At 50.5% G+C, this 25,729-nt stretch overlaps 9 protein-coding genes across 9 annotated transcripts; 3 read left to right on the top strand and 6 right to left on the bottom strand.

Moving 5' to 3' along the window:
- Nucleotides 1–18: 18 nt before the first annotated feature.
- Nucleotides 19–2,234, bottom strand: CI109_107328 (uncharacterized protein; the record flags this gene model as incomplete). Its single annotated transcript, XM_032005888.1, has 7 exons — nucleotides 19–219; nucleotides 273–799; nucleotides 865–979; nucleotides 1,041–1,300; nucleotides 1,422–1,707; nucleotides 1,771–1,871; nucleotides 2,000–2,234. 7 exons carry the CDS (start codon nucleotides 2,232–2,234, stop codon nucleotides 19–21), a joined length of 1,725 nt encoding a protein of 574 aa, XP_031859895.1.
- Nucleotides 2,235–3,558: 1,324 nt separating this feature from the next.
- CI109_107327 (uncharacterized protein) lies at nucleotides 3,559–5,654 on the bottom strand (the record flags this gene model as incomplete). The annotated part of the gene is made up of 12 exons (XM_032005889.2): nucleotides 3,559–3,822; nucleotides 3,876–3,965; nucleotides 4,015–4,029; nucleotides 4,085–4,157; nucleotides 4,215–4,257; nucleotides 4,310–4,509; nucleotides 4,575–4,746; nucleotides 4,800–4,965; nucleotides 5,023–5,243; nucleotides 5,294–5,357; nucleotides 5,505–5,567; nucleotides 5,631–5,654. The coding sequence occupies 12 exons, from the start codon at nucleotides 5,652–5,654 to the stop codon at nucleotides 3,559–3,561; spliced, it is 1,395 nt and encodes a 464-aa protein (XP_031859896.2).
- A 1,776-nt stretch (nucleotides 5,655–7,430) lies between these two features.
- CI109_107326 (protein BMH1) lies at nucleotides 7,431–8,466 on the top strand (the record flags this gene model as incomplete). The annotated part of the gene is made up of 6 exons (XM_032005890.1): nucleotides 7,431–7,494; nucleotides 7,548–7,854; nucleotides 7,905–8,075; nucleotides 8,124–8,225; nucleotides 8,279–8,349; nucleotides 8,411–8,466. The coding sequence occupies 6 exons, from the start codon at nucleotides 7,431–7,433 to the stop codon at nucleotides 8,464–8,466; spliced, it is 771 nt and encodes a 256-aa protein (XP_031859897.1).
- A 623-nt stretch (nucleotides 8,467–9,089) lies between these two features.
- Nucleotides 9,090–11,017, top strand: CI109_107325 (uncharacterized protein; the record flags this gene model as incomplete). Its single annotated transcript, XM_032005891.1, has 2 exons — nucleotides 9,090–9,617; nucleotides 9,935–11,017. 2 exons carry the CDS (start codon nucleotides 9,090–9,092, stop codon nucleotides 11,015–11,017), a joined length of 1,611 nt encoding a protein of 536 aa, XP_031859898.1.
- Nucleotides 11,018–11,444: 427 nt separating this feature from the next.
- Nucleotides 11,445–14,739, bottom strand: CI109_107324 (uncharacterized protein; the record flags this gene model as incomplete). Its single annotated transcript, XM_032005892.2, has 8 exons — nucleotides 11,445–12,147; nucleotides 12,200–12,408; nucleotides 12,465–13,194; nucleotides 13,266–13,524; nucleotides 13,597–14,207; nucleotides 14,329–14,415; nucleotides 14,546–14,661; nucleotides 14,734–14,739. The coding sequence occupies 8 exons, from the start codon at nucleotides 14,737–14,739 to the stop codon at nucleotides 11,445–11,447; spliced, it is 2,721 nt and encodes a 906-aa protein (XP_031859899.2).
- Nucleotides 14,740–15,140: 401 nt separating this feature from the next.
- On the bottom strand, nucleotides 15,141–16,395 carry CI109_107323 (60S ribosomal protein uL2; the record flags this gene model as incomplete). The annotated part of the gene is made up of 5 exons (XM_032005893.1): nucleotides 15,141–15,176; nucleotides 15,242–15,328; nucleotides 15,388–15,874; nucleotides 16,068–16,219; nucleotides 16,390–16,395. 5 exons carry the CDS (start codon nucleotides 16,393–16,395, stop codon nucleotides 15,141–15,143), a joined length of 768 nt encoding a protein of 255 aa, XP_031859900.1.
- Nucleotides 16,396–16,945: 550 nt separating this feature from the next.
- Nucleotides 16,946–20,786, bottom strand: CI109_107322 (uncharacterized protein; the record flags this gene model as incomplete). Its single annotated transcript, XM_032005894.1, has 12 exons — nucleotides 16,946–17,761; nucleotides 17,817–17,986; nucleotides 18,038–18,211; nucleotides 18,276–18,402; nucleotides 18,462–19,147; nucleotides 19,205–19,282; nucleotides 19,332–19,428; nucleotides 19,490–19,568; nucleotides 19,627–19,759; nucleotides 19,831–19,959; nucleotides 20,029–20,242; nucleotides 20,418–20,786. 12 exons carry the CDS (start codon nucleotides 20,784–20,786, stop codon nucleotides 16,946–16,948), a joined length of 3,072 nt encoding a protein of 1,023 aa, XP_031859901.1.
- A 638-nt stretch (nucleotides 20,787–21,424) lies between these two features.
- Nucleotides 21,425–23,719, top strand: CI109_107321 (uncharacterized protein; the record flags this gene model as incomplete). Its single annotated transcript, XM_032005895.1, has 8 exons — nucleotides 21,425–21,617; nucleotides 21,696–22,358; nucleotides 22,421–22,518; nucleotides 22,583–22,647; nucleotides 22,703–22,829; nucleotides 22,896–23,150; nucleotides 23,218–23,367; nucleotides 23,432–23,719. 8 exons carry the CDS (start codon nucleotides 21,425–21,427, stop codon nucleotides 23,717–23,719), a joined length of 1,839 nt encoding a protein of 612 aa, XP_031859902.1.
- Nucleotides 23,720–24,038: 319 nt separating this feature from the next.
- Nucleotides 24,039–25,620, bottom strand: CI109_107320 (uncharacterized protein; the record flags this gene model as incomplete). The annotated part of the gene is made up of 5 exons (XM_032005896.2): nucleotides 24,039–24,312; nucleotides 24,500–24,826; nucleotides 25,030–25,251; nucleotides 25,336–25,445; nucleotides 25,573–25,620. 5 exons carry the CDS (start codon nucleotides 25,618–25,620, stop codon nucleotides 24,039–24,041), a joined length of 981 nt encoding a protein of 326 aa, XP_031859903.2.
- Between the last annotated feature and the right edge of the window lie 109 nt (nucleotides 25,621–25,729).

The raw sequence follows: 25,729 nt of genomic DNA, 5'->3' as shown, positions 1-25,729 counted from the left end.
TCATCGAATTCCCCGTCATCACCCATAATACTGCTGCTGTCCCCCTTGCCTCTGCTGTTGTTGCTGCTGGTACACTCTCTGTTGGGTGTACGCTCTCAGTTGCTCTGCTGTCATCGGCTGTCCCGCAGGCCAAGACGTAGGCTGCTGCTGCTGTTGTTGATGGTACTGCTGACCGGGCTGAGGGTACGCCTGGGCATGGGAAAGGGAAGGAGAATAGTTCTGTTTCAATCAGCTGGAGTGTCTCCAAAACGACTTGTTCAAGGCCCACTCACCTGTCCGTTGGTGGCGCGGGGCTGAGGCTGATATGGGTTCTGTTGCGGCACGGAAGTCTGAGGAGTAGGTAATGACCCGGCGCCGCCATTCGCTCGCTGAACAATATTGGCTTTCACGTCGACGGGGGCTGGTCTTGGTGCTGGTCCTGCGTCGGCATTCTGTTTCGATCTCTTCGCGGTGATAGGCGAATTAGCCGGTCCACCAATCGTCCTCTCTATCGCTTCACCGGCATAAGTCGGATCACGTTCATCTTCCTTCCTATTCCTCTTCATCGCTCTCTGATCTCTCGCATCCACATCTTCGTCACCTTCAAACTCTTCCGCAGCAGGAATCTCGTTCAAAGTACGTTTCTTCGGTATGGCATTGATCATCTCACGGATCGTGCTCATGACTAGCTTGTTGGCATACACTCGACCGGGGAACCTAGCGTGAACGGTCGCACGGATTTCGGAGACCTTCTCCGCGATCCGCTGTAATGAGAGATTGCCCATGCGGAGGTAAATCAAGTAGGCGATAAACCAAAATTCTGTAGCATGGCATGCCCCTTCACTTAGCGATGATCTCGTCCGCACAGATTGACAATACACTTACCGACAGGAGCAAGTCGTTTAGGAGTACTCTTGAAAGCGAGATCATAATGATTGGATGCTAAGTTGATGAAGAGTGACAGAGCCATCTCTACTCGCTTTTTGAATCCTCCCTCAGGCTACGAGAAGAAGCATTAGCGACACTCTACGGGGGAGATGAAGGTCGACACTCGGACTTACTGGATCAGCACGACTGACAAACGCCTTCTGGGATGCTGCTGTTGGAACGACTTGCTTCGACGTGTCAATCGCAATCATGAGGAAACCTGCCAAGTTCTGGAACGGCTTCCCTCGTTTGATGTCCCAATCGAGTATAGTGCTAAGGGTATCCGGCTCGGCGATATATTTCCTCTCCAGCGCCAGGATCCATTCTGGCCAAGGACCAGGGATAGCTTGCAGCTTCTCGGCGGGGGACAAAGCGACACCCATCTGGACACGTTCTGCAAGCGAGTGCGAGTCAGTCATTGCATTTCACAGTCAAGGAGGTATGACTTCGTAGACAAGAGCCAGTCGCTGTGAGAATGGAGGGACTTGAAGGGGAGAACACGGAAATTGACTCACGGAAGATATCTCTCTGCTGTTCATCTGGAATATTATCGTATTCCACCACCTGGATAGCTATCGTATCGAACCTGTTCTTCAACGCCATAGGCAACTGAGTCCCCGGCCTCCCACTCGCTTGTTTGTTGTACCAGAATCGCGTCTTGGTATGAGGTGAGATAAAAGGGATTTTGCCGTCCATGAAGTAGACAATCGAGGTACAACGTTGTTTTCCGTCGATGCACACTCGTAGTTTGTCGTCGGCTGTATCTTCCACAGCGAAGACCACAGGAGGGATGTAGTAGTTCTAAACAATGGTGAATCAGAAATGAGCAAGCAGACGGAGACGGATTTCCAAGAGCACACTCACCAGCATAAGCGATTGGATCAACGCTATCATCTTGGCTTCTGGCCAAACGACATCACGTTGGTAAGACGGGTTAAGAGTTACCCCTCCCATGTGAATAAGGTCTAGCATTTGACATTAGCTGTCGCTCATCGCAAAGTCACGCTACCGCCCCGCCGTTCTATCCCCCGCTCGCTAACATCACACAAATAATGGTGATCCAATACGGATTGACGACAACGACAAAACTCACCATGTATATGTTTAGCACTAAAACTCATATGTCTAGGCTGGTTCAGCTGTCCCTTCAAGATCGTCGCCGTATCGAACGGTTTATTCTTCCCACCCCCCGTAGATGGTTTCAAATCCTCTTCGTCGGATTCGAGCTCGTCAAAGAGTCCATCATCGTCGAGCGAGTCGTCCGATAATTCGTAGGCGGCAGTAGTAGCTGCGGCGGAAGACGTAGCGGCAGCGCGTTTGGGAGGCATGGCGATCGGAGCGAGCGTCGGGACAGACGCGAAGGCGTGAGCGACGGTCGGGCGGACGATGTGGAAGGGGATCTATCGACGCGATGGGATAGATGGAAAAACGCGTGACGGTGGACCTGGAATGTGGAGGGGATAGTAATAATCCAAACATCAACTTTTCATCACTCATCACAAAGGACACTGATGGGAGAAGAAATCAAGGCACAGACATACCTTTATGGATACTTGTACTATGGAGATACTGAAGATGTGGACAAATACAAATGGACAAGGTGGACAATGTGTATGAGAGATGAAGTGAGAATGAAAGAGGGATGTGGGAAAGTGGACAGATGTCCTTGGGGAAAAAGTGGACACACCAGAAGACTTATAAATCTCTTGTCTCAGTCTGTGCTCCACCCAGCCTTGGTCAATTTCAAATCACTCCATTTCAGGGACAACCAAGGTCATGCACAGTTTGCCCAAACAAGGGGTAATTGATTCGCATCACCCTCAGTTCCTGGACAGATTTGAAATGATGCATAGCCGCAGAAGCATTGATCATTGAATCTTGGCTGCGTGATTGCCAATGTTGTATGCAAGTTTCAATCTCACTATGTAGGTTATGTGGTTGACCCCAGTTTGGAAATGTCTGCACAGCATCAAAGGTCTTCTTTTGGCTGGATGGTCTATGTTTAGTGTCACACAGACCATGATCTAACAAGGATGCCTCATGAAACAAGGTCATGGTATATGCATTGCCCTTTTTGAATCAAGCAATTAATCAACCTGTGTGTGTGTGTGTCTCTGTGAAACCCTAGATGTGAACACCATCATGCCAACAGGTAAGCATGTAGACCCACAAATGAGCACTTCAGTTCCCTAAAACAGATAGCACACAATGACATGTAAAACAAATTGTGCTGTGATCATCTATTGGTGTTCGTACATCAACAATGCATGAATGGTCATTTGAAGCAGACTTTTGATATGCAGGATCTGGTGTAGATAAGCAAGATCAGGATACAAAGATCCACTGCGCACACAGGGCATTGCGATCGTCGATCCGTGTCTGCGATATGCGACTGAGGACAAAGTCCGGTCTAGCATACATTCAGTTCTATGACTGCGCTACCGTGCGGCAGATGAAACATCTCACTGTTGCCTTGGTTCCGTGTCCACTTCGGCAACATTGGCGTTCTGTCCAATCGATGCATGAACTGAACGCCCAGATGGGCGACCAGATGTGATAACTATGAAGAGTGTTTTGACCAAAGAGAAGAGAAAATGTCTACATACAACCCATTTTTCGAATCAATCCAACCCTTCATTCGGCCCACCCCGCCTATTCGTCCTCATCATCATCCTCGTCCTCCGACATACTCTCCTTCAACATCTCAAGCAACTCGTGCGCCTCGCTTAGTTGGGCTACGAGAATAGCTTGTCCTTCGGGTATACTTCCGTCGTCCGCGTAGAACTTGCCGTCTTTGCGTAACGAGTCGATCTGATGCAGTGCGAGGTGGTAGGGGTAGAGATCTCGAGGGGTATAGGGCCCGCCATATTTGAGAACCTCGTTCAAACATTTCTTGATCGTGGACAATTTGTTCGCCTGCAGCGAATGTCAGCATAGCATCATAAAACGACAGACGGAAAGCAACGTACCACTGGCAGAAGCTCTTCAGAGATAGGCTCGGATTCGGACATCAGTCTGTAGATGAGACCATAACATCGTCGAAGTAAGAAGAGAAGCGCCTAAAGAAAACTCAGCAAAACCTCACAACCAGTCGATATTGATACATACGAATTGCCCTTCAGCCTAAAGAGTTGATGACTGTTAGCAACTACTCTAGCGCCGTGACGAAGCTACCCACCTTGTTGCCCTCGGCGTCCACAAACTTCCCGTCCACTCGCATCGTGTCGATTTCTCGGAGAGACAGTGCATAGCTGTGTGATTGGATGATAAGTGAAAGGAAAGGCATTAATTGGGGTGAGGTAGCTCACTTGTACAGGTCCGTCTCACGCAAGGTCCATCGGTGTGTCAACGCTGTTTCAGATGTCAGCAATCTGCCAGTCATACCATACTCGTCTCCACTCACTCATTTGCTCCAGCTGGTTCTTCATGTCCGACAGTCTCTCGTATATAGGTTTGAGCGCAGGGTCCACGTTCTCCTCCGCTTCTCGAGCCTTGATGTCCTGTGTGATCTCGAAACATGTCTCGAGGAGACCTGACAACAACGCTTGACCTTCGGGTACAGATGATCCTCCTGGTCCCAGGAACTTCCCGTCCACTCGTTTCCTATATTCGCAGTCAGCTTCTGTTATTCCTCCACACAGGTGTATGTGTGTGTAAGGCAAACTCACGAATCAATCTTCCTAAGCTCCTCCACAATCGCTTTGTACTCTGCCTTATTCACTTTGGGCTCGGCTGCCATTTCGGAGAGCTGCTTTCGTAGCGCGACGAGTCGCTGATGTATGGGTACTAACTCAACTGAGAGAACAGTCAACGAGGCCAAGAGGTCGTTCAGTTGGTGTTCTGGATTGAGGTCAGCTTTGCTACTTCCACGGGCACGACGCAATTACACCCACCAACTCCCTCAAGCTTCCTCGACATTAGTCGAACGATCGGTTCAGGGTGCTTCCCATCCTCCGAGTCCTGCTTGATGACCTGCTTCAAGGATTCTAGTCGCTCGCGGAACGGTTCGAGAGATGCTTCGGTGTATGCTCCTGACTCGTTCCAATGTGACAGGATTTGCTACAACACAGATGAATCAGCTTCGGCAGCCACTTTTGATCACAGAGAAGAGCTTACCCTCATTGAGGCGATTTGGCAGTAAGTCGCCGGTGTTTCCCTGCTCTTCCCGATGGTAAGGAAGAACAGACTCAATAAGCTGAAAACATCCGCCAAGACAGTGTCTACTCGATTGGGTTCGGGAATGGCGGGCTTGGACGATGAAGATGAGGCAGCGGCGTTATTGGACAGAGTCGAGTGGGAGTGAGATTGGTCATCTCGAATGCTGTTGAGACGAGTGACTACACAGCTGTTAGCGGCGGCTTATCAGTCATCGCATGGGGCAACTCACCTTGTTTCACGACCGAGTTGTAGATTGGCATCACATCGGGAGCACGAATGAACTTGGTGGTGTCCTAAGAGGATTAAGGTTTCAGCAGATGTTCCAGCGGATGAAGCACGTGTGGAGGTCATGAGCGACAAGAGCTTTGCTTGATAAGCGGCTCTGATTACTCGATCTCCGACCTTCGATGGATGTTAAACTGTAAGAGTACGATCCTCACCTTCTTCAACGCTGTCAGTCGATTACGAATGTTGATAAGGGACTCCAAGACGGGAAGCTCTTCCTGCGAAGATTTGTCAGAATCAGCAATGATCGAGCTCTACGACTGAGATCTGCCAAGGCTCACATGAGGGACCATATTGGAGGACATGGGAAGTGGTTGAGTGTGGATAGGAGCCGTGGGTAGGCAGATTCAAGTAACGATTTCGGGCTTATATTGTCACGACTTGACTTGATGAGATGTAGAGTATGTCCGCTTGGCCGGGACAGTCGCCGGTGGAGGAGTGAAGAGCTACGATGTTTTTCCAGCCGGAAAAGATTGCGTCAGGTCTGGCTTGTCGGCGACGAGCTTGAGATTGTAAGTTTCCTGGGCGTGTGTAAGATTGACAACAAGTACACTGGGATATGTAGATGAAAAGCAAGTTACAACTGCAACAGATTGAGCAACCGAAGCTTGGAACAATCTATAACTCGAGCTCGGCACCGACCGGTCTTGATGCTGGGTTACCCACGCTGATCTTTCAATTGGCGTGCCTAATGCCTCTGGTGTCAGTTGTGCCTAATGATATCAGTTCCCGGATCCATTTTGATCCCGCCACGTCAACTTGAGCGGATGATGACGCACGCGCCTCGCGCATATGCCCTGTTGCCGCTGGTGGTTTATAACACCGTATAACGCCGAGAGATGAGCCTGTCTCTGATCTCGCGCCATTCCTAGTGCCACATGTGTCTGGTTGATTGAGGTTGAGATTATGAGGTATTGAGAGCAGGACCCTTTATTCCCTCGCCCCCCTGTTCCCTCGCTCCCCTCCCTCTCTCCCTCTCTCCCTCTCTCTCGTTGTTCCCCACATACAATACCAACCCACATCCCATTACAATAGCACCGAAGTAATAGCCAGCCCTATTACCATTAGCAGGCATTAAACACACCTCACAGCCTGCACTACACACCTCTGCGCGCATTAATCGTCCCTTCCACCTCACATCCATCCAACCAACCAACCAACCACTAACAACTCAACACCCCCATATTCCTTTGCATTCTACTAGTCATCAATACTTTGATACTACTACTTTGACACTCTCTTTATCTCACATACATCCACTTATTCACGTGAGTACATAATCCCTTCATCCACATACGATGCATGAATGGACGGGGGAGAGGAAGGGATGGATGAGCGTTGTCGGACGAGTAATCTCGGTGGGAGGGAAGCTAGCGGACGCGGTGGAGTCATCCAACCTATCACCGCCTTCCATCAGCCTCTCACATATCGATTACTCTCACCATCCCCTCCTTTGTCTCTCTACCCCTTCACTGCTGCGAATGTGACGTCGGTCAAACGCACCCCGACAGCTCTCTTTGTTCTTCGTCCCACAGACCATTGGGAAACCGTGCTGACACCGCTTTCTACTTTACTCTCTGCTCTCGACCTCCATCTATTCAATTATCGTTCAACGACTTCCTTTCGTATCAATCAACTTCCGTCCGTCGCGTACGAACACGAACACGACAATCAAACTGCTATTGCATACAACAGATACCTTCAAAGTGAGTAATGGTCGTCTTCTTTCCCACGTCGGACCAAGACGCGCCCGTCCTCGATCAACCGTTTCAAGCCCGTGCTATCTGAGTGATAGGATACCTCCATGTCCTGCGCGATAGCACACCCTCTGGCTTCGTGGCTGGCGCATTGAGCATCGATGTCGAGATGTCGGGGAGACTCTTGCTTCACGTTTAAGCGCGTGGCAATCCGTCGCGTTGGAAAGGGGTCTCACGTCACTCCGTTGTGAGGGCCGATGAGATCACCTCCATGAACGGCCCATCTCACGCTCCTTGTCCCGTGCCCGCAACACTACAATGTTATGAGAATCGCCGCTGACCAACATCTTCCATCCCAACCTCCTTGCTTCCATCGCCACACAGATGTCTAACCGGGAAGATTCCGTTTACCTCGCCAAGCTCGCTGAGCAGGCCGAGCGATACGAGGGTGAGTACAATCGCCTCCCTAGACGTAGAGACGCGCACTGACATCCACTGCAGAGATGGTCGAGAACATGAAGTCCGTCGCCTCATCCGACCAGGAGCTCACCGTTGAGGAGCGTAATCTCCTTTCCGTTGCCTACAAGAACGTCATCGGTGCCCGACGTGCTTCTTGGCGAATCGTCTCCTCCATCGAGCAGAAGGAGGAGTCCAAAGGCAACGAGGCTCAGGTTTCCATGATCAAGTCTTACCGAGAGAAGATCGAGGCCGAGCTCGCCAAGATCTGTGAGGACATCCTTGAGGTTCTCGACAAGCACCTCATCCCCTCTGCCGCCTCTGGTGAATCCAAGGTGTTCTACCACAAGATGTAAGCGATCTTCTGTTATTTGAGAAAGCGCGTCGCTGACTATTGAGCAGGATGGGAGACTACCACCGATACCTCGCCGAGTTCGCTACCGGTGACAAGCGAAAGGACTCTGCCGACAAGTCCCTCGAGGCCTACAAGGCCGCTTCCGACGTTGCCGTTACTGAGCTTCCTCCTACCCACCCCATCCGACTTGGTCTTGCTCTTAACTTCTCGGTCTTCTAGTGAGTTGCTTTAGTGTCGGTGAAGAACAGCGCTGATCCACTTCGCAGCTACGAGATCCTCAACAGCCCCGACCGAGCGTGCCACCTCGCCAAGCAGGCTTTCGATGATGCCATTGCTGAGCTCGACACCCTTTCCGAGGAATCGTACAAGTGGGTTTGGGAAATCAGCAGCGATTGATTGGAAGCTGACAGCAAGCGATCAGGGACTCTACCCTCATCATGCAGCTCCTCCGAGACAACCTTACCTTGTGGACTTCGGACATGCACGACCCTGGTCAGTGATTCTCTGTCTTGCATGGGAGGAATATGAGCTGACATTTCCGTTGTCATCGCAGAGAACAAGGAGGAGGGCGCCGCGGCACCAAAGGAAGAGGCTGCCCCTGCGGCCTAGACGTAGTGCAGAGTGATCATTATAAACCAATACCAAGTATCTCATCAATCGGGTTTTGGCGTTACCCCCTCTCAACTCTGTTTTTTACGGTCTCGAAACATAACAAAGCTTCCTTTTTACCTTTTATGCCCTTCCTCCCCCCGTTCTGTGATCTGATCATGAATTCGTTTTTCCTTTGAAATATCACTAGTCTGCAGCACACGTTTTCGTAGCTGATTGATTGTGGATGAAGAGATAATGCGTGTGAGCGGGGGGTGTATTTGAATGGGCATTGAGCGGGGCAGTGCTGAACGGGTCACGGGCACTTACTTGGTCGCTAAGACTAAGATGTGCATTTGCAATGGCTGGTGAAGCCATGTTTGAGCAACTGTTACCGGGCAACCATGAGTGCCAGCACCTGTGCGTGCATCATTGTCGATCTAAGCGCTGCATCTAAACGCTACAGGCTGAGAACAGAAAACACGTACTAAATGAGAGTAGAGCGGACCATAATCACGTGCCACACTGGTTGGTTTGCACTACGAGAGAGTTGCGAGCCGATCTCAAAATTCGGTCACTCACATGAGATTTCCAACTTTTTCTGTGTAGAGTGTTTATACTGTTCATCAATCTGTATCGACACCATGTCGGACCCCACACCCACACCTCCCGCTCCCCCTCCTCCTACACCACCTCCTGCGCAGGGGAATTACGGTGCTTCGCCCGCTCTTCCTCCCACTCCTGGAGGAGCGTCTCCCGCCTCCACTCCTTCTGCTCCAGCTGCACCAGCACCTGCTGCCCCTGCGGCTGGCGCTGGCTCTGGGGTAAAGCCTGGCGCTGCTGCTCCACTTGAACCTTTGACAGGATTCAGATCAGCTCTCGAACATACTGGTCTTCCTCGATCCGTACTACTTTACAAACCTCGTCTTCCCTCGCGAAACTGGTTAATATTCTGGACGATACTCGGTTCTGTCTCTGCAACATACTATTATGACAGGTCGGAATGTAAACGAATCAAGAAGGAGACTATCTCCAGAGTCGAAGCGCACGGTCAAGAACCCCTTCCAGGGGGGAGTCTGGGCGTGCCGAGACAGGTTGTGGTTTGGGGAGGGAAATGGGGTGGGGATGATGATGAAGATAGAGCTTTGAGGCATTTTAGGAAATATGTCAAGGTGAGTTGCGGGCGGCACGATATTACGTTCTAGCTTGGGCTTGGGTTCGGGAGTAGACTTGGAAGTGCTGTTCGTGAAGAGTTGAATGGATTTCGAAGTGCCGAAACAGCAAAGAGTCTGGGAGAAGCGAGCTCGATGTCTGCAAGTCTGCCTGTTTGGACTTTGTCTTTCTCCTTGTTCCGCCTTGTGTTCCCATCATTTCACGACATGAGATCCTTGGGCCGAATCTGCTAGGTCTTTACTATCGTGGTCGTTGTCATGCTTTATCAAGCCCCAATCATCCGCCAGAACATCGCTGATTCTCTCTTCCCTCCCAGCCATACCTCGTTGCCGCCGGGATAGATTACCATCTCCCCACCTCCCCCTTACACGGCTCCATAACCCGTCAAGTCCATGCGCAGATCCTCTCTACTCGAAGACAAGCTCTTGGACTCGAGCCTATCCCACCCCGACTCGACTTACCAGGTGTTCTGTCCCCCGACGAAGTGAGACAGAAAGAGCTTGAAGGGGGGATCGTCTTGGTCGGAAGACAGAGTTTGAAAGAGTTTACGGAAGGGTTGAGAAGAGGTTGGATGGGTGGTGTGGACGAGTGGGATTGGGAGAAAGAGGTGGAAGCGAAATTGAAAAATGATGGTGTGTTCGAGCCCAAGCTTGAAGAGATGGGTCAGGTTGAGTCAGAAGAGAAGTTGGTCGATCCAGCTGCAACGGCAGCAGTCACATCGCCTGAGACTACGGGTGGTGGTGCACCTTCTCCATCAAAACCTATCGGTGGACTAGGATTCCTCTCTCGACCTACCCCACCTGTCCACGACATTTCCTCGACCACAACCAACTCCACTTCTCAAATTCCACAACATTGGCATGTCCCCCCCTCACCCTTACCTGCTCAACCACCTATCCTCTTACTTCCTTTCGTATCACATGTCGGATTCACCCAAATCCCAAATATGATCGCATCATGGTTCAACGAACGACATCGTGTTCTTGCAGGATCACAAGCCGCTATCGCCCTCATCGAATCTACCACAAGACCACTCCATCCCAGTGATTTGGAATTCGATCGTGATAATGAGAAATACTATAACAAAGCAGCTAAACAACTTCCAGAGAGAATAGCCACAGCCCGAAAAGATTATTACGATGCCCTAGCTCCCAGAGTGGAAGAAGCGAGGAAATACGAATATGGAGAGAGGGAACAGACTGATGAAGAGAAGAAGACTGGGAAGGTGGTGAGGTTGGACGAGCTGAAAGAGGAAAGGAAGAAGAAGGAACTGAGATGGACAGGTAATGAAGAAGGGTGGGAGATTGTTAAGCCTGAAAAGGAGGTGACGTGGGATGATAGGTGGGACGGTTGGTTGAAGGTCTTCGATCTGTCAAAGGGTGATGGAGAGAGCAAGTAGACTGGGTCATGAGTGACTTTAACAGCAAAAGCAGTCAGTATTCATAGGAAGGCATAGGCAAGGGTGCTCGTGCTTGAGGATCTTGGAGGTAGAGGCTCGACACAGTGATACATCCCAATCATGTAGTCTTGAGTCACACACAGCAATGCAACATCATTCACATTCGTCAACAGCACAGCATACATCGCTTGATCTATGAGCTACTTGTACGCAAAAGCAGTGTTGTCCACACTGCTCATTCCGCCACAATAGCGCATCCCTCCTGTTCCGTAGTGGCAATTCTGGTATGGTTTCTCGACCTCCTTGACTGACACGAAGAGGAAAATAGGTGGCAATGGAGCTTTGGCGAAACAGATGGATTGAGCAGGTCGTTGCTCGACCATTCGAGTAAGTTGAGAGTCCACAATGCACTGATCCATGTCGCCGCTCATGGTGGATGTTGATTCGCTCCTCCCCCTCCCCCGCCCCAATTCGCATACTGTGCGCCTGCGCCATAATATGCCGGTGAGGCGTAAAATGGAACCTGTCCTGGGCCCGGTGCTTCCCCACCATACGGGTACGATTGTGGAAGAGGGACATTCGCCATTCCCCACGTAGGATGAGAGGGTGGATACGCTTGACCTTGGTGTGGGTAAGCATGTTGTTGGCTCGATGCGTAATGGTTACCAGGACTCGACTGTAGGGGTGGTACCTGGACTTGAGCTTGAACGAAGGGGTGTGCTTGGGGCGGTGCAGTCACAGCAGGGCCGCTCGTCGGGGTCGGCTGATTCCATATCGCTGCGATATTTTGAATACTCGCTCTCTTTTGTCCTTTCGCACTCTCCTCTCTCGTCATGGACCAAATACTACCGTTCTGTCCCCCGGCTGTGCCGAACAACAACGCACTTCCTCCGCTCGCTTGTCCAGCTGCAGGGCCTTGATGGGCGTTTAGCCCAGGCGAGGGCGTGGACTCTGGCACAGCGCCGGACGTTTGGACCGCGGGAGTGGGAGTGGATTCCAGCATGAGATTTTGGAGCAGGTCGTATGCGGTCGGTTTGGGTCGATTCACGCCTCCATTAGATAAGGGGACAGCGAAAGGATCATGCTGCGGACCAGGAGCCGAAGTATTTGGGGAGAGTACTGGGGCAGGACTGATCGAGATGGATCAGCTCAAGCCGTGCGGACAGTGAAATCATAACTTACCCCTTGCCCCAGAGAATCACTTCTTCTTCCTCTTCCTCGTCGCCGATGCTGCTTCCCGTCCCGAGAGTCGCGCGCATTGCCATGTTCACCGGATCATCCTCTGTCTGCGTGCTGACAGATGCGACATCGCTAACATCTTGATCTCGTTGTGCGATGAGTGACCCAGAATCGATATGTTGAGCATGACCGTTAATCAAAGCTCCGCCAACCTGAATGACCAAAATCAATTGTGTTAATGACACGGGGTTCCACAATCCCTACTCACTTGACTCTGTATGATGAGCTTTGCGTCGACTTGGAGGTCGGCAAGACGCATGAGTTGTTCTTCGTTTGGATGAAAATCCCGTCTCGCGAGACCGTCAACGCGTCCAATGTCTGTCGACGTGGTTCTGGTCAAGCCTCCTTCCGAAGTCATTCCTCTTTGAAGGGGTGAGAAGCCTCTCATGTCCGTATCTTCTTCCAGGGGATCAGACAACGATGGGAGCTTTGCGATTGGAAAGACGGAAGAGATGGCATCGATGAACCGTCTATATGACGCCCAAAAGGTATCGAGTGGTGGAGAAGGTGCTTGTCGCGAAATGTATTCGAGATCAAGCTTGATCCATTTCGACACGATTCGTAAAGAGGGTAAGATCCTCCTCAGTACAGCGGTGATGTATTGTGGGAGCTGATCGTCCACTTCATCATCGCCGTCGACGGCCAGAGCACTCTCGCCAACATTGCTCGCTCGAGCTTCCTCGACCTCTTCGGCACCGATCCGTAGCAGTACGGTAAAAGCGGCAAGAAGGAACTCGAGGGCTTTAGTCTCGGCTTCGTGTGATCGTTGTATGAGTTTCGGATCTGGCTCGATGCCGGCGGTCGATCGTGCTCGATAGTGCGAGGCAATGATAACGGATGTCGTCTTGACGATCATCTCCGCGCCTAGACGACGGGATTTGACGAGTTGTCCAAGTCTTTCGAGAACGGATGGCTGGATCGAAGGAAGGAAAGTAAAGCTGCAATACACCATCTCATTGTCAGCGCCGTGCGCCGTCCATCTTGGCCAAAGTCATGAGTGTACACCCACCCCGCCTTGAGATACAAGATCCCAACAAGCACGACCAGCTTCTCCTGCCAAAGCTCTACCTCGTCTCTCCCCTCTTCGACATGCCCCTCCTTCTGCTTTGAGCGCCATTTCTCCCAATTCTTGCCCAGAAATCGGTAGACGATATCATCGATATTCCGGAACGCGTTGCGGATTGCAAGAGCTCGGAAGTAGAAATAGGTGGTGGAGAAGTTGTCAGAGAGGTAAGTGGATATGACAGCGAGCTGGTTGAAAGCGAGGCCTGCAACAATCGCCGTGCAGATTCTTGATCAGCTTACTTTCCTGTTTGTCTAACAGGGTGACCCAAACTCACCATCATCAGGTATCAGACCCCTTGCAATCTCATAATACCTCCTCGCCGCTGCAAACTTCTCTTCGTTCCTCCCTGCTGCCTTTGCCCCTCTATTATTCGTCACTTCTCGATACTGCTCCTTGTATCTCTCGAGATCACCAAGACATATAAGACCCTTATATACCAATCCGATCTTCTCCTTCTTCTCCTGGCCTACACCAGCACCCGCACCCGCACCCGCCACGCCTTCGAATGATCCTTCATCGCCGCCGATAGGGATCTTCGCTTCTGCGAGATATGAAGCGCAATCGCCTACTTCTGCAAGACCGTAAAAACGGACCAAACGTGAGATTAACGATTTGTAGAATGTCTCCTCGGACGATAAAGCTTGTCGGAATCGAGTGATCGTCTTCTTCAATTCGGAAGCGTTCGGATTCGAATTAGGTGATCCACCACGACGACGATTACCCCCTGCTCCTCCTACTGCTGTTGCAGAGGAGGAAAGGTGGGCGATAAGATCTCGATAAGCCTGGATGAGGAGATAGGTGGTATGATGCCATAATGAATCGAGAGATTGAGCATAGGGTGAGAGAGGATGAGAGAAGAGGATCGTCAAGTGGAGATTCCGACATCTAGTGTGGGCAAAAGCAGGTATCAGCGTGACATACTCGAAGGAAGAACAGCTCGGGTGGAAGTGCCAGGATGACTGACGCCACCGCACACAGCCGAGGAAGCTGGAACATCCTGACTCACTGTTGTCTGTACAATTCTACCTCCTTGGACCAAGGCGGCTGAGCCTTCAAGATGACCTTTAATCTCTCCGCTTCAGATTTCGCATCGCTACGTGGGGACGATGAAGTCAGTCAATTGTGTCGGACAATAGATCGTCGGGACCGAGCGGACAAGAACCGATAGCTCGTACACAACGTATCACAGTCGGTGGAAAGATTGAAGAGGACACGCGACGTACCGATCTAGCTCAGCTGCACTTCTACGAGCAGGCGATGAGACCCTCTGCTGGCGAATATTCTGCTGCATTTCAATCGAGATCGACACTCGCGCTCTTAGTGTCAAGCTGTACGAGAACTAGGTGTCGGACAAGCGGGGAAGGGTCAAAATTTCCAGAGCAAGAGGTTATTGGACTTTGCTGATCGTCACCCGCATGTTGATGGTGAACGGAATGATAGGAAAGGAGTTTGAACTGTAGTTCAGATCGGCAAAGGAATGAAAGCGAAGAAGCAAGGAATCGTAGGATTATTTGTCAACAAATCTCGACGATGCAACTCGCCGTAACTCTGTGTGCGTTGTGTGACGTCGCTTCACCCGAAAACCATGTGGCAGCATTCAACGTAACCCAAAAAGCACGCCACGGAGCAACATTTGGACATGATCTGAGCTAGAGGACAACTCGGCGCTCGTGCTCGTCGAAGGAGTCTGCATAAAGGAGAAAGTTTGTGTACAAGCCCTCTCCCATCCTACATCCCGGTGCAAAATCCGTATTGCACCACCACTCAACTCCGTCCTGCTCGTCCTCATCGCCATCGCCACGCTCAAAGCCCAATCGCTTAAGCAGTGTCGACAGTCTTTCCAGCGGTACCTCTCTGCGATGGGTGAATAAGTGCTGGTCAGCAATGTGCTTTGGACAAGCAGAGCTGAGTGTACTCACGAGAAGACCAGTCCTTCTGGCGGCGATGAGACCAGCCTTTTGACCAGCGGAAGAGTCTCGGGCCATAGTGGAAGCGTGACCAATGTGCTGTAGTAGCGATGAATATCAGCATTGATTCGTCTTGAGGAGGTAGAGAAGGCACTCACTTGATGGTTACCACCACCGTGGGGATGGTCAACGGGGTTCATAGCCACACCTCGAGTCCTGGGCCAAGAGTTCCTCTTGGCACGCATGGCGTGGTGTTTCCTACCGGCCTTGAGGAAGGGCTTGTCGATTCTTCCACCACCAGCGATGATACCAACGGTAGCTCGGCATCGAGAAGAGACGGTCTTCTTGGCACCGGAGGGCATCCTGATTCGGGTGACACCAGACTCGGAGTGACCGATGACGGTGGCGTAGTTTCCGGAAGTTCGGGCAAGAGCTCCTCGGTCACCGATCTTCTCTTCGACGTTGCAGACGATGGTACCTTCGGGGCACTGAGAGATGGGGAGGACGTTGCCGACGTTCAAGGTAGCCTTCTTACCGCAGTAGATGAAAGAACCGGTGGAGATACCCTCAGCAGCGAGGAAAGTCTCCTTCTTGAGCTTGTATCGGTAAGGGTCTCGGAAGACGACAGTGGCGAGGGGAGCACCTCTACACAAGAGTCACGAGCGTCAGCGAATGTCCAACGTCCCCCTGATGCACACAGCAAGCCATCCCCTCCTGTCCACGACATTCATCCGTCTACTCCCCCCTCCCACCAACATCTCAACCTTCCTCCCATCCTTCTCTGATCCCTCGATTTCACACTTCTACGCTCCGCTCTGATTGCTGCATGAACACTCACCGACCGGCGTCGTGGATGACCTCTTTCACAACACCCCTGATGTAACCGTTCTTCTCCGCGAAATCGAGGTTCCTCAACCTCGCAGGGTTCTTGTTGTGGTGGGTGTGAGACCTGAAGATCCCACCGGACTTTCTCTGTGCTCGGATGACTCGCTGTGAACGACCAAAGAATCTCTATGTCAGCTATGCCTGTTCTTTCTCCTTTTCCCGGTTCTCATCATTCCCATATCATTCCTCTCTTTGCTTCTTCTTCCTCCATCTAATCTCCCTTGATGTATTTGGTTTCGACGTTGACTGGAACAAGAAGGGACAGAGCGACTTACACCCATTTTCTATAGAACGTAAACCAGTCAGCACTACTATAACGTAGACAGAAGAAACAATGACAGCAACTCACAAAGATTTATTGACCTGGTCGAGAAGACTTGATGGATGAGAGAAGAGCAAAAGGCTACACTAAGTAGGTAGTGACCAAAGATTGATTTTGGTGCAAACGCAACCCTCACCGCAGAGGACGAGAACCTGACTGAACCCAGAGTGTTGCACACTGGTGGTCCAATGCTACGGTGGTAGACCAGGGTGATGGTAGGACTGAGTGAGGAAAAGCAAAGTGCCACAATCGGCGATTATACCTATTTTCACGGTGTGGCAGCATTCGGCGTTTATTCTTATATCCGAAAAGGACGATTCGCTGCTGGCCTGAGTTCATCATGCATTGACTGTTTATCCATTCTCCTCATATCACACTCGTCTGCCCTACTCTCGCTTATGCACGTCGATCTATTCCGCTGCGCACTCTTACTCGTCACTTCATGTCATATCTTTATACTTGAAATATACAGATACATATCACTTTTCCCCATGCATGGAAATCCATCATCATCTGCTTCGACCTCCCAACTTGAAATTCAACCTGATCTTCTTCCCCAAATCCTTGACTGGTGTCTTCTTGCTTTCCGTCTGAGGTGTTGGTGTCGTGGTCGTGTCTTGTTTTTCAACGGTAGCTGCCGTTGATGCAGTCGGTGGTTTGCCCCCCACTAACAATCCTGCGAAACCTTCTTCTTCCTCCTCTTCCCTCTGTCTCTTCGCTCTCATGCGCATCGCCACATCTCCCAAATCCTCTTCTAGTTCTTCCGTCGATTGTGCTGGTGTGGATTCGACGATCGGCGATGATGAAGAAGCTTGTTGTTCCAGATGGTCAGGTTTGATCCTTGGTGATGCTCCACCTGAAGAATCTGAATCTGATCCGTCATCGTAATCCAAACCTAATGCACCTCCACCCGCGCTCTGGCCTGCTGTCAAGGTTCCCGTTCCCGTCACAGGACTGGCTGGACCAGCTCTCGTCGATCTCTTCTTCGGTCCTCCACCATGTGTGTACATCCTCTTTCTCTTCGCTGGAATCTTCTCAGCTGTGGGTGAGACAGCAATTGTCGGACTCGCTGAAGGTTGTTTCGGGCCAATCTCTTCGTCATCCGATCCGTTGAAGTATTCCTCCTCCTCCGCTTCTGCGTTCCTAGTCCAAGCCTTGCTGGACTCAGCTTCGATGGCTGGAGGTGGTGGTGGAGGCTCGTTGTTCATCTCCCATCGGGATTTCAGACCAAAGACGAATGCTCTGAGGAATGGTCTCTCTCCTAGCAGTTCGATACGTTCTCTGTAATTCTCGAAAAGGTAGTTGATGATTGCTTTCAGGTTGTCCTGTTGGAGATGCCACGATCAGCTCGTTCTGATATCTCAGATTAGTCGAACACACCTTGCGGATCAAATCCAACACCTCCATACAAGCAGAGCTCATCATGTTGTCTCTCGTGCTCTCATCTTCCAACAATTCTAAGACAGGTAAGAGCAAGTTGTTCTTCACATAATGTCGATGGATGAAGTGGTTTGGTGTCTTCAGACATGCTCTTACGAATCGCAGAGAGGCTAAAGATTGGGCCGTCAGTTTATAGATCAACGCCCGACAGATAGACCTACCATGTCGTAAAGGCTTGTCCTTGACATATAACAACCCTGCCACCTTCTTGGAAATCGGGTTGGCGAGGATGAAGTAGGACGCGCGATGAGCATGATTGATGACGCAGAACGAGAGCAGTTCTACGAGAAGCTGTAACAATGCCCCTCGTTCTCGGGGGAGCTTTGCGGGGTTTCCTGTGTCCACATGACATCATCAGCATGACTGATCATCGGATCAAGCGATCAGGTCGGTACTCACCCTTTGCTATCTCCGCCTTTATATCTGGCGCCTCAAGGAGCGGCTTGAACAGATGTAACGCGCAATTCTCGTAGAAATATGTCCCAAATGTATCAGATAACGGCCCCTCTTTTCTCTGCAGGAAAGCCTGCACCTGCACTCATTAGCTTGACCACCAACGAGAGATGGCATTTCGCCTCAACTCACCTCTGTCTCCGGCGGCGTCTCCAGCAGCGTTTTCAGAGTATCGCACATCTGAGACATTAAACCCATATTCTTTGTCGTGTGTAGTAATCCGATAATCTCCATCACCAACGTCCTTCTCTTCGCCTCATCTTCCTTGAACACGTGCATTCTGACCACATTCGCATCGTGTTCAACGGCCAGAGTAAGTATTTCTGCGCCAGCATGTAAGAGCTGAGCCTCCGTCCGTCTGAAAGCCCACTCGCAGACAAACAGTAATCCCCTCTCGACAAGATTTCGATAGAGAGCCAATCGACCAGGCAGTTGGACACCTTTGCCCATGATCATGAGTTGGTGCAAGAACATCACGACGTCCCGTTTCTTCTCGTCTAGCGGTTCGCTGGCGGTGACAGAGCTATCAGGGTTCAGGTCTCGGAAGCCCTCGAATAGTTGATTGAGGAAAGAGTCGTTTTGCTGAATGTGATTTATGATGTCGACTTGGTTGAAGAAGACGAAACCGTTGAGAATGTTGAAAGTAGGATCGTCAAGAACTCGAGCGAGGACCACATCTTTCAGATACAGGAGACGATACGTTTGGTGAATCTTGTTCCGGATATTGTCGTCCTTGATCTCGACGACTTGACGGAACCGGGCAGTCTCTTGGAAGAACTGTCGGTAAGACGCTTTCAAGTTGGGGAATTCGGGGTCGTCTGGAGGGCAATAAGTTAGCACGCGACGTTTCGCTCCACGCCGATTGATATACTGACATTCCAGCATCCCGATCACACCCATGAAGATCTCGTCTTGTAATATGTATTCGAAAATGCCGTTGTCGTTGAATAGTACTAGATGTCCATCAGCAGATGTCCGTCTTCAAGGCGTTCTATAGCTCACGAATAGTCTGCATCAAAGAACATAGCGCGTGCAGATCTTCTAAACTCTCCAGATCTTCAGCTTGTTCGAGAACCGAGATCAGATGCTTGATGTAGTCCTAGAAGGGGGAGCATCAGGTTTAGCAATAATACCGCAACTGTTGGATTCAGTCAGCTCACCTCGTTGATGATGTGCTCTACTGCTCTCTCTCGCCCTATCGGTGACTTCGCTTGCATCCGTAACCACATTTCTTGCTCCCTATGCGCAACACATCATCAGCACCGGACAAGTGATATATATTTACAGGATGACTGACTTGATATTCGCCAACGTAGGGACTTGCCAATTTACTCTCGATTCCGCCATTGACATCTGAGAGGGTCCGACACCGAGCATCGGTGAAGCTGAAATGGGTGATGAGGATGACGGAACTTGCGATTCCGATTCGGCTGCAGGCACGTGAGTTGAGATGTAAGCTGATACCGTTCTCCCACGAGGACAAATAAAGGTGACAGCTTACAAGGCATGTTATTCAGATGCTTTTGAACTTCGCAGATGAACTGCCATATATCATCACACCCTTCTGCATCTTGGAATGATAGAGCGATATCCATTCCAGAAGCAGGTTCTGTCCAAACGATGAGCGTTTCTGTATTTCCCCCTTGTATTAGCTATGCTTCCAACGGGGGGGGACACGTTTCATCTTAGCTACACATACCTTGTTGTTTGCCATAAATATCATCTCTCTCCACTCTTGAGCTCAATAACAAGTCTTCCTTGAGGAACCCTCCCGGTTCTTCGGCTTTACCACCTTCTCCACCTGTATCTTCTGATTCTACAATCAACAGAGCCAGATCTTGACCATCGTCGTATATTCCTTTGCAGAAGCCGGTACCTCGATCGAACCACGAGGAATCGCGTAGCTCGTACACCTGAAGGCGGATGAAATATGGCCATCGACGATTGTTGAGAAGTGGTCGTGTGAGATGAGGTGACGTGAACGCGACGGAAGTGAGCAAGACGAGAGGGAATGTGACGCGATCAGCACGAAGAAACAGCATCACAGTACATAAAGGACCCAGAATGGGATGTGTGTGGTCTACACACCTTTACACGTTTTCCCTCTTGACTCGGTCCCGCCTCCATCTCCTGCTGCATCAACAACTCCTCTTCGGTTTGCACATTCTCCATCTGTTCAGGGTTATCGCCTTCACCCTCTCCTTCGCCTTCCGTCTGTACATCCATCATCACCACATCTTTCCCCTCATCCGTAGTCTCAGTCGTTTGTGTCGTTGAATCCAATCGCTGCTTTTCATCGACATCGACATCGCCACCTGCCATACTGTTGACACTTGACGAGTCCGACGTCGTCGTTGTCTCAGCCTCAACAGTATCTCGTTCCAAGGCCGACTCGTTACTCTCTTCTGTCACAGCTAATAGATCGCTAGACGATTTCGTATGTTGTAAACTCGCCATACCACGTTGACCCTCTTGAGAGGAGAAGGAGAAGGGGGAAGGGAAAGAATGAAGATGGTTGTCGGTGTCGCTATTGCGACGTGTTGTCTTGAGTCACCCAAGGCGTGTATATACGTGTTTATGCTGTTGTCGTACCTATGCGCGATGTACCTTGTTGATTTTGATTTGAATGAAGCGATCTGTCTCGAATGCACGATAGTGTGAGGTGATAGAAGTGATGATTGTTGTTGTGTGTGTAATGATCACCCAGAATACTATCGGAGCATAAGTGACGATGATGTTCAACAAAGACCGGAGCAAGTGGAATTTGATCCCGTTCAGACGCACCAGGTAAATATATCAATCAATCAATCTTACCTCGAAGCGCGACACCTTTCATCTTCTTCTTTCATCAACATCGAGACATCAAAGAGATACTACTATCAAATTCATACACGTCACCAGCTGACCGTACGGCGCAAGTGATACACACGGTTCTGCCTTTGCTTGTCAATAGCTTGGGTCGTAGGCGACACACGCGATACCTCACGTCATCTGCACCTTCCCTTCAGGTCAATTCCTCCTTTCAACCTCACACCTCTCTTCAGCTCTCTCTCAACGCGCATTAATACGACCCGACTCTCTCGACCGTCGCCCAAATGTCGAAACAGGGCACCAAGCGACGACAATCATCCTCTTCGCAGACTCTGATTGTTCAGCCAAACAAGAAGCAGCGCAATTCGTCAACTTCTGTTCGCCAACAGGTCGGCGGTGGTCGTGACGAGGGGCTGTGGTCTACCATAAGGGGGTACTTGCGACCAAGCGAATGGATCGTGATGAACCAGTCCTCGCGTAAGTCTCTTTATGCCGCGTCTTGTGCGGCTTGTAAAGAATCGTCAAGCTGATCTACGACGATGATGCTTTGAGTAGCTTCAAAACACACTCAGCAAAATCCTACACCTTCGCCGGGTGAAACATCGCCAACCGCTTCCCCAGCCGAGCTACATTCCGAGCCCACCCTAACACGGATTACCTCTTCTCAGCCCTCTTCAGCGTCGGGACCTACTCAACTGTCAGCTTACCAGGCCTACCATGACAAATCCGAGCAGTCCTCATCAACACTGGTTGACTCCTCGTCGCCCTCGAGCAGCAATGTGGAAGCAGGACCAAGTCGTCTCACCTTGCCCTCGCCCCCTCAGACACCGCTAGCATTCGACGACAGCGATGATGTTGTTGCCATACCCGACAAGCAATCTCGATCGCCATCGAGGAGAGCCAAGCTGGCTAAACCCTCACGGCCTGTTGTTACAGGTCACGACCTGCCTCAACGAAGATACCCCTGGGAGAACCCAAGATCATCACCTTCCACATCATCGACGTCCTCACGGTCAGGTAGAGGGCATAGGAGAAGCAAATATCGAACCAACATGCGAAGTAGAGAAGAGATCGACAAAAGGGTAGCAGAGGAGAGAGTGAGGAAATTGGAGAACGATCCAAATCCGAATGTCGGGAAAGCGGCCGCCAGAATACGAAGTCTGTTCAGTGGGAAAGCTACGGCCGCCAAGATCAACGAGAGCATGATGTCAAGCATGAGTATGTAACATTACATCAATGTTTATGTGAATCTACGTTGCTGATGTTATCTGGGGTGACAGTGCAAACCGGTTTGAACTCGAAAGAGGCGTTACAACGAATGCTGAGTACTCAGACGAGCACTAAACCCACTTTAGAAGAGAGAATCACGCCTGCCCGAGTGAGTGTGACATGTATGTGTGTGACTGGAGTATCCATACTGACGCATTTTCAATCTGTATCAGAAACAATATCGAGTGGAAGTGAAAAAGCAGATCGGTCTAGATGCGTACGCGCAAGCAAAGAAGAAGTGCGTGAGACTGTGCTTTTGCGACGCGAGGAAATGTCTGATGATGGCCGTTTAGGTCTGCGCGTGATCTCAGTCAAGTGCTCGACGATCTCAAGGTCGAGGATGAGAAATTTGAAAAGTTGCTCCAAGCGCGACTTCAGCCCAAGGTGCCAACCAAGCTTTCGGCGGACAAGGAAGCAGCTGTACGTGCAGTTCCGCCGGTTCATCCCATATCTCCACGCTGATCGCTTTCGTTGCTGTCGTGACAGATCAACGATAATCTAAGAAATCCCGCTTTCAAGGTTACCCTTGCAGCAGCCGAAGTCAACGCCAACTCGATTCGACGCTTAAAACCTGGTACATGGCTCGACGACGAGATCATGAACGCATATTGTGGGATGATGGCGGATCGAGCAAAGGCAGACGGGTCGAAGAGAAAAGCCCATTTCATGAACTCGTTCTTCTACCAAAAGTTGGCAGAGCAGGGTTACGAAAAAGCGAGGCTGAAGAGGTGGACCAAAAAGGTGTGTAAATCGTGATACGCCAACCAAATATAATAAAGATAAGGGGAGAACTGATGCAGGTTATTAGATCGACATCTTCGGTCTGGACGTACTGGTTTTCCCCATCAACCTCGGTAACATGCATTGGACAGCTTGTGCTATCAATTTTGAGAATAAACGAATAGAGTACTACGATTCGATGGGCGATGGCACCCGTAATCGACGAGAGGTATTCAGAGTAAGTGATTACCGGCATTGGCATTGTGAAATCACAAAAGCTAAGTGATGAATGTCGTGACTAGGCCGTGAGGGAATATCTTGATGCCGAACATCGCGAGAAGAAAGGACAACCCTTCGATTTCACAGGGTGGGAAGATCACTTCAACAACAACACCCCTCAGCAAGATAACGGTTCCGATTGCGGTGTCTTCTCTTGTCAGACATTGGAGATGATCACTCGTGGTAGAGATTTGGTGAAGCAGGGCTTCGAATTTGGAGCGAAAGATATGCCTTTCTTGAGACGATTGATGATTTGGGAGATTGGAAAGGGCAAGTTGGAGAAGAGGGAATGGGGACAGCCAAATTTGTAATGTGGGCTTGGGGGATGTGAACACGAGTGCATATCAGGTTGATGGGCGAGGAGAACGAGAGGGGAAGTGCATCTTTGGTCCGGTCCGCCAGTACGGCAACATTTGGTCATCTGTAATATAGCTGCATCATGTCTGTAACATCATTGTGTATAGCAAAAAGTAGAATATAAAATTAATGCATGATGTGCTCTTCTAGTTTGTTATGTTGTCCTCTACTGCTGTTCATCTATCTTTATTTCTTTAGCTACTTATCACATTCCCCAATTCCCCTCATGTTCTCGTCTGAAGTTGCCACGCGTCGAGCGGATCGACCACCTGACTACTTTTCTTTCTTGCCCTCCCCTTCCGCCTTGGAACTCCCAGACTTCTTAACTGCGTCTCTAAGTACCGCCGCCCTTTCTTCAGGCGTCGCGGCTGCGGCGGGCGCACCAGGTGTCCCGGCAGGGGGATTATTCCCCGACGGCTTGTGTAGCCATGTCAGAAGGTATTGACCTGCCATACTGATGAGTATCATGAGGGGCCATTTGGGGATGTTGGCGGTGTATTTGTAGAGTTTGGCAGTGAGGTTGATGTATAGATCGACGAGCCATTCGCTGTCGGAAAAGGAGGGGGTGTGGTCAGCAAAGTTGAGATCGTAGACGTTGAGAAGACAAATCCAAATCCAATGTAGTGAGGTAGAGCAGAGTGATTGAAGTTCGCGTAGAGGGGAACAGAGTCGAGACTTGCAAGGAGTACGAAAGAATTGTCTGTCATACCAGAAAGCGGAAACGTCCAACTCACCGACTACCGCCTTCAGACCATTTGGACTGCCAAACTTCCGCCGTTGTCCATCTACCATTCTCCAAAACGGCCCACAACAACTCTGCGTCCGCCCTGACCTGAGCGGGTCTCAAGAATCTCAACTCTTCACCTTTCTTACTGGCAATGACCAGCCATGGCGGTTTGAACAATAACCATTTCGAACAGATCTTCCATTCGTCTTGGTAGTTCAGACGGGCGAAACGGAAGTTGGTATCGAGAGGCTTGGTGTTGTTATTGGCGAGAATCGAGGCGTTTTTGTGAATCTCCACAAAGTTTGCAGAGGGGATATCGGAGGCGAGTCCGTGGCTATGAGGCGCATTGAGTATGTATTAGCTATTGTATCTTTCGGCTAGAAGTGAGCAACATCGGTGGAGTAGTCTGCCCCATTAGTAGCGGGAGGATCAACGCCATCGCAAGCGAAGTCCAGCTTATCTGGACATGACATGTACCACTCTCGCTCCATGTGCGCAGCGAGCTGTCCTGTTGTGTTGTGATAGACCCGCACTCACACAGCGATCACCCATACATCATCGTCGGTACCACTCTCAAACACATCTTTGATATTCTCATCGGTCAATCGCTCGATACCATCTTCCGAATCCTGCTTCCGCTGCGCCTCGAGATCTGTTGACTGGCCATTGATACCGACAGAGATCAGTTTCTTAGCAAGGCCAAAGAGACCACCTCCAGCGGCGGCCGGAGCAGGAGTATCAGGAGCTGGGGTGTCTTCGCTATCGGGAGAAGAGGTCAGCTGATCATGGACGACAACCTCGGTGTTGAACCTCGGAGACGGACACGGACACGGAGATACATACCTGGTGGATATCGATTCGGCCGCCGTTGTTGAAAGTCCAACAACGAGCAGAGTTACTAATAGCAACAACAGCGAGCGGAACGACAACATCGCTGTATCGGCCGAGTGAAGCTGTCAATACCGATATAGAGACGGGATGACGAGAAGAGACGAAATGAGAATGGATGGATCTCTGTTCAAGATGGTTTGGTGTCGTTGTTCGGCAGATAGCGCCATTCAGGGGCGGAGTGGAACCCACGCGGGCACAACTGTCGTTGAGAAGTTCTCGGCGATGTCCGATTTGCATACTTCGGCAGATATTAAGGTTACTTGAAGATGCACGTCGTACTCGTGTTCTGTACTGTATCCGTAACTGTATCTCGTTGTTCCTTTGCGTCATTTTGTGACTCATCCTT

The sequence above is a fragment of the Kwoniella shandongensis genome, chromosome 14, assembly GCF_008629635.2.
Source record: "Kwoniella shandongensis chromosome 14, complete sequence".
Lineage (NCBI taxonomy): Eukaryota > Fungi > Basidiomycota > Tremellomycetes > Tremellales > Cryptococcaceae > Kwoniella > Kwoniella shandongensis.
The sequence above is the reverse complement of the archived record's forward strand: the minus strand, read 5'-3'. Positions and strand labels throughout refer to the sequence as shown.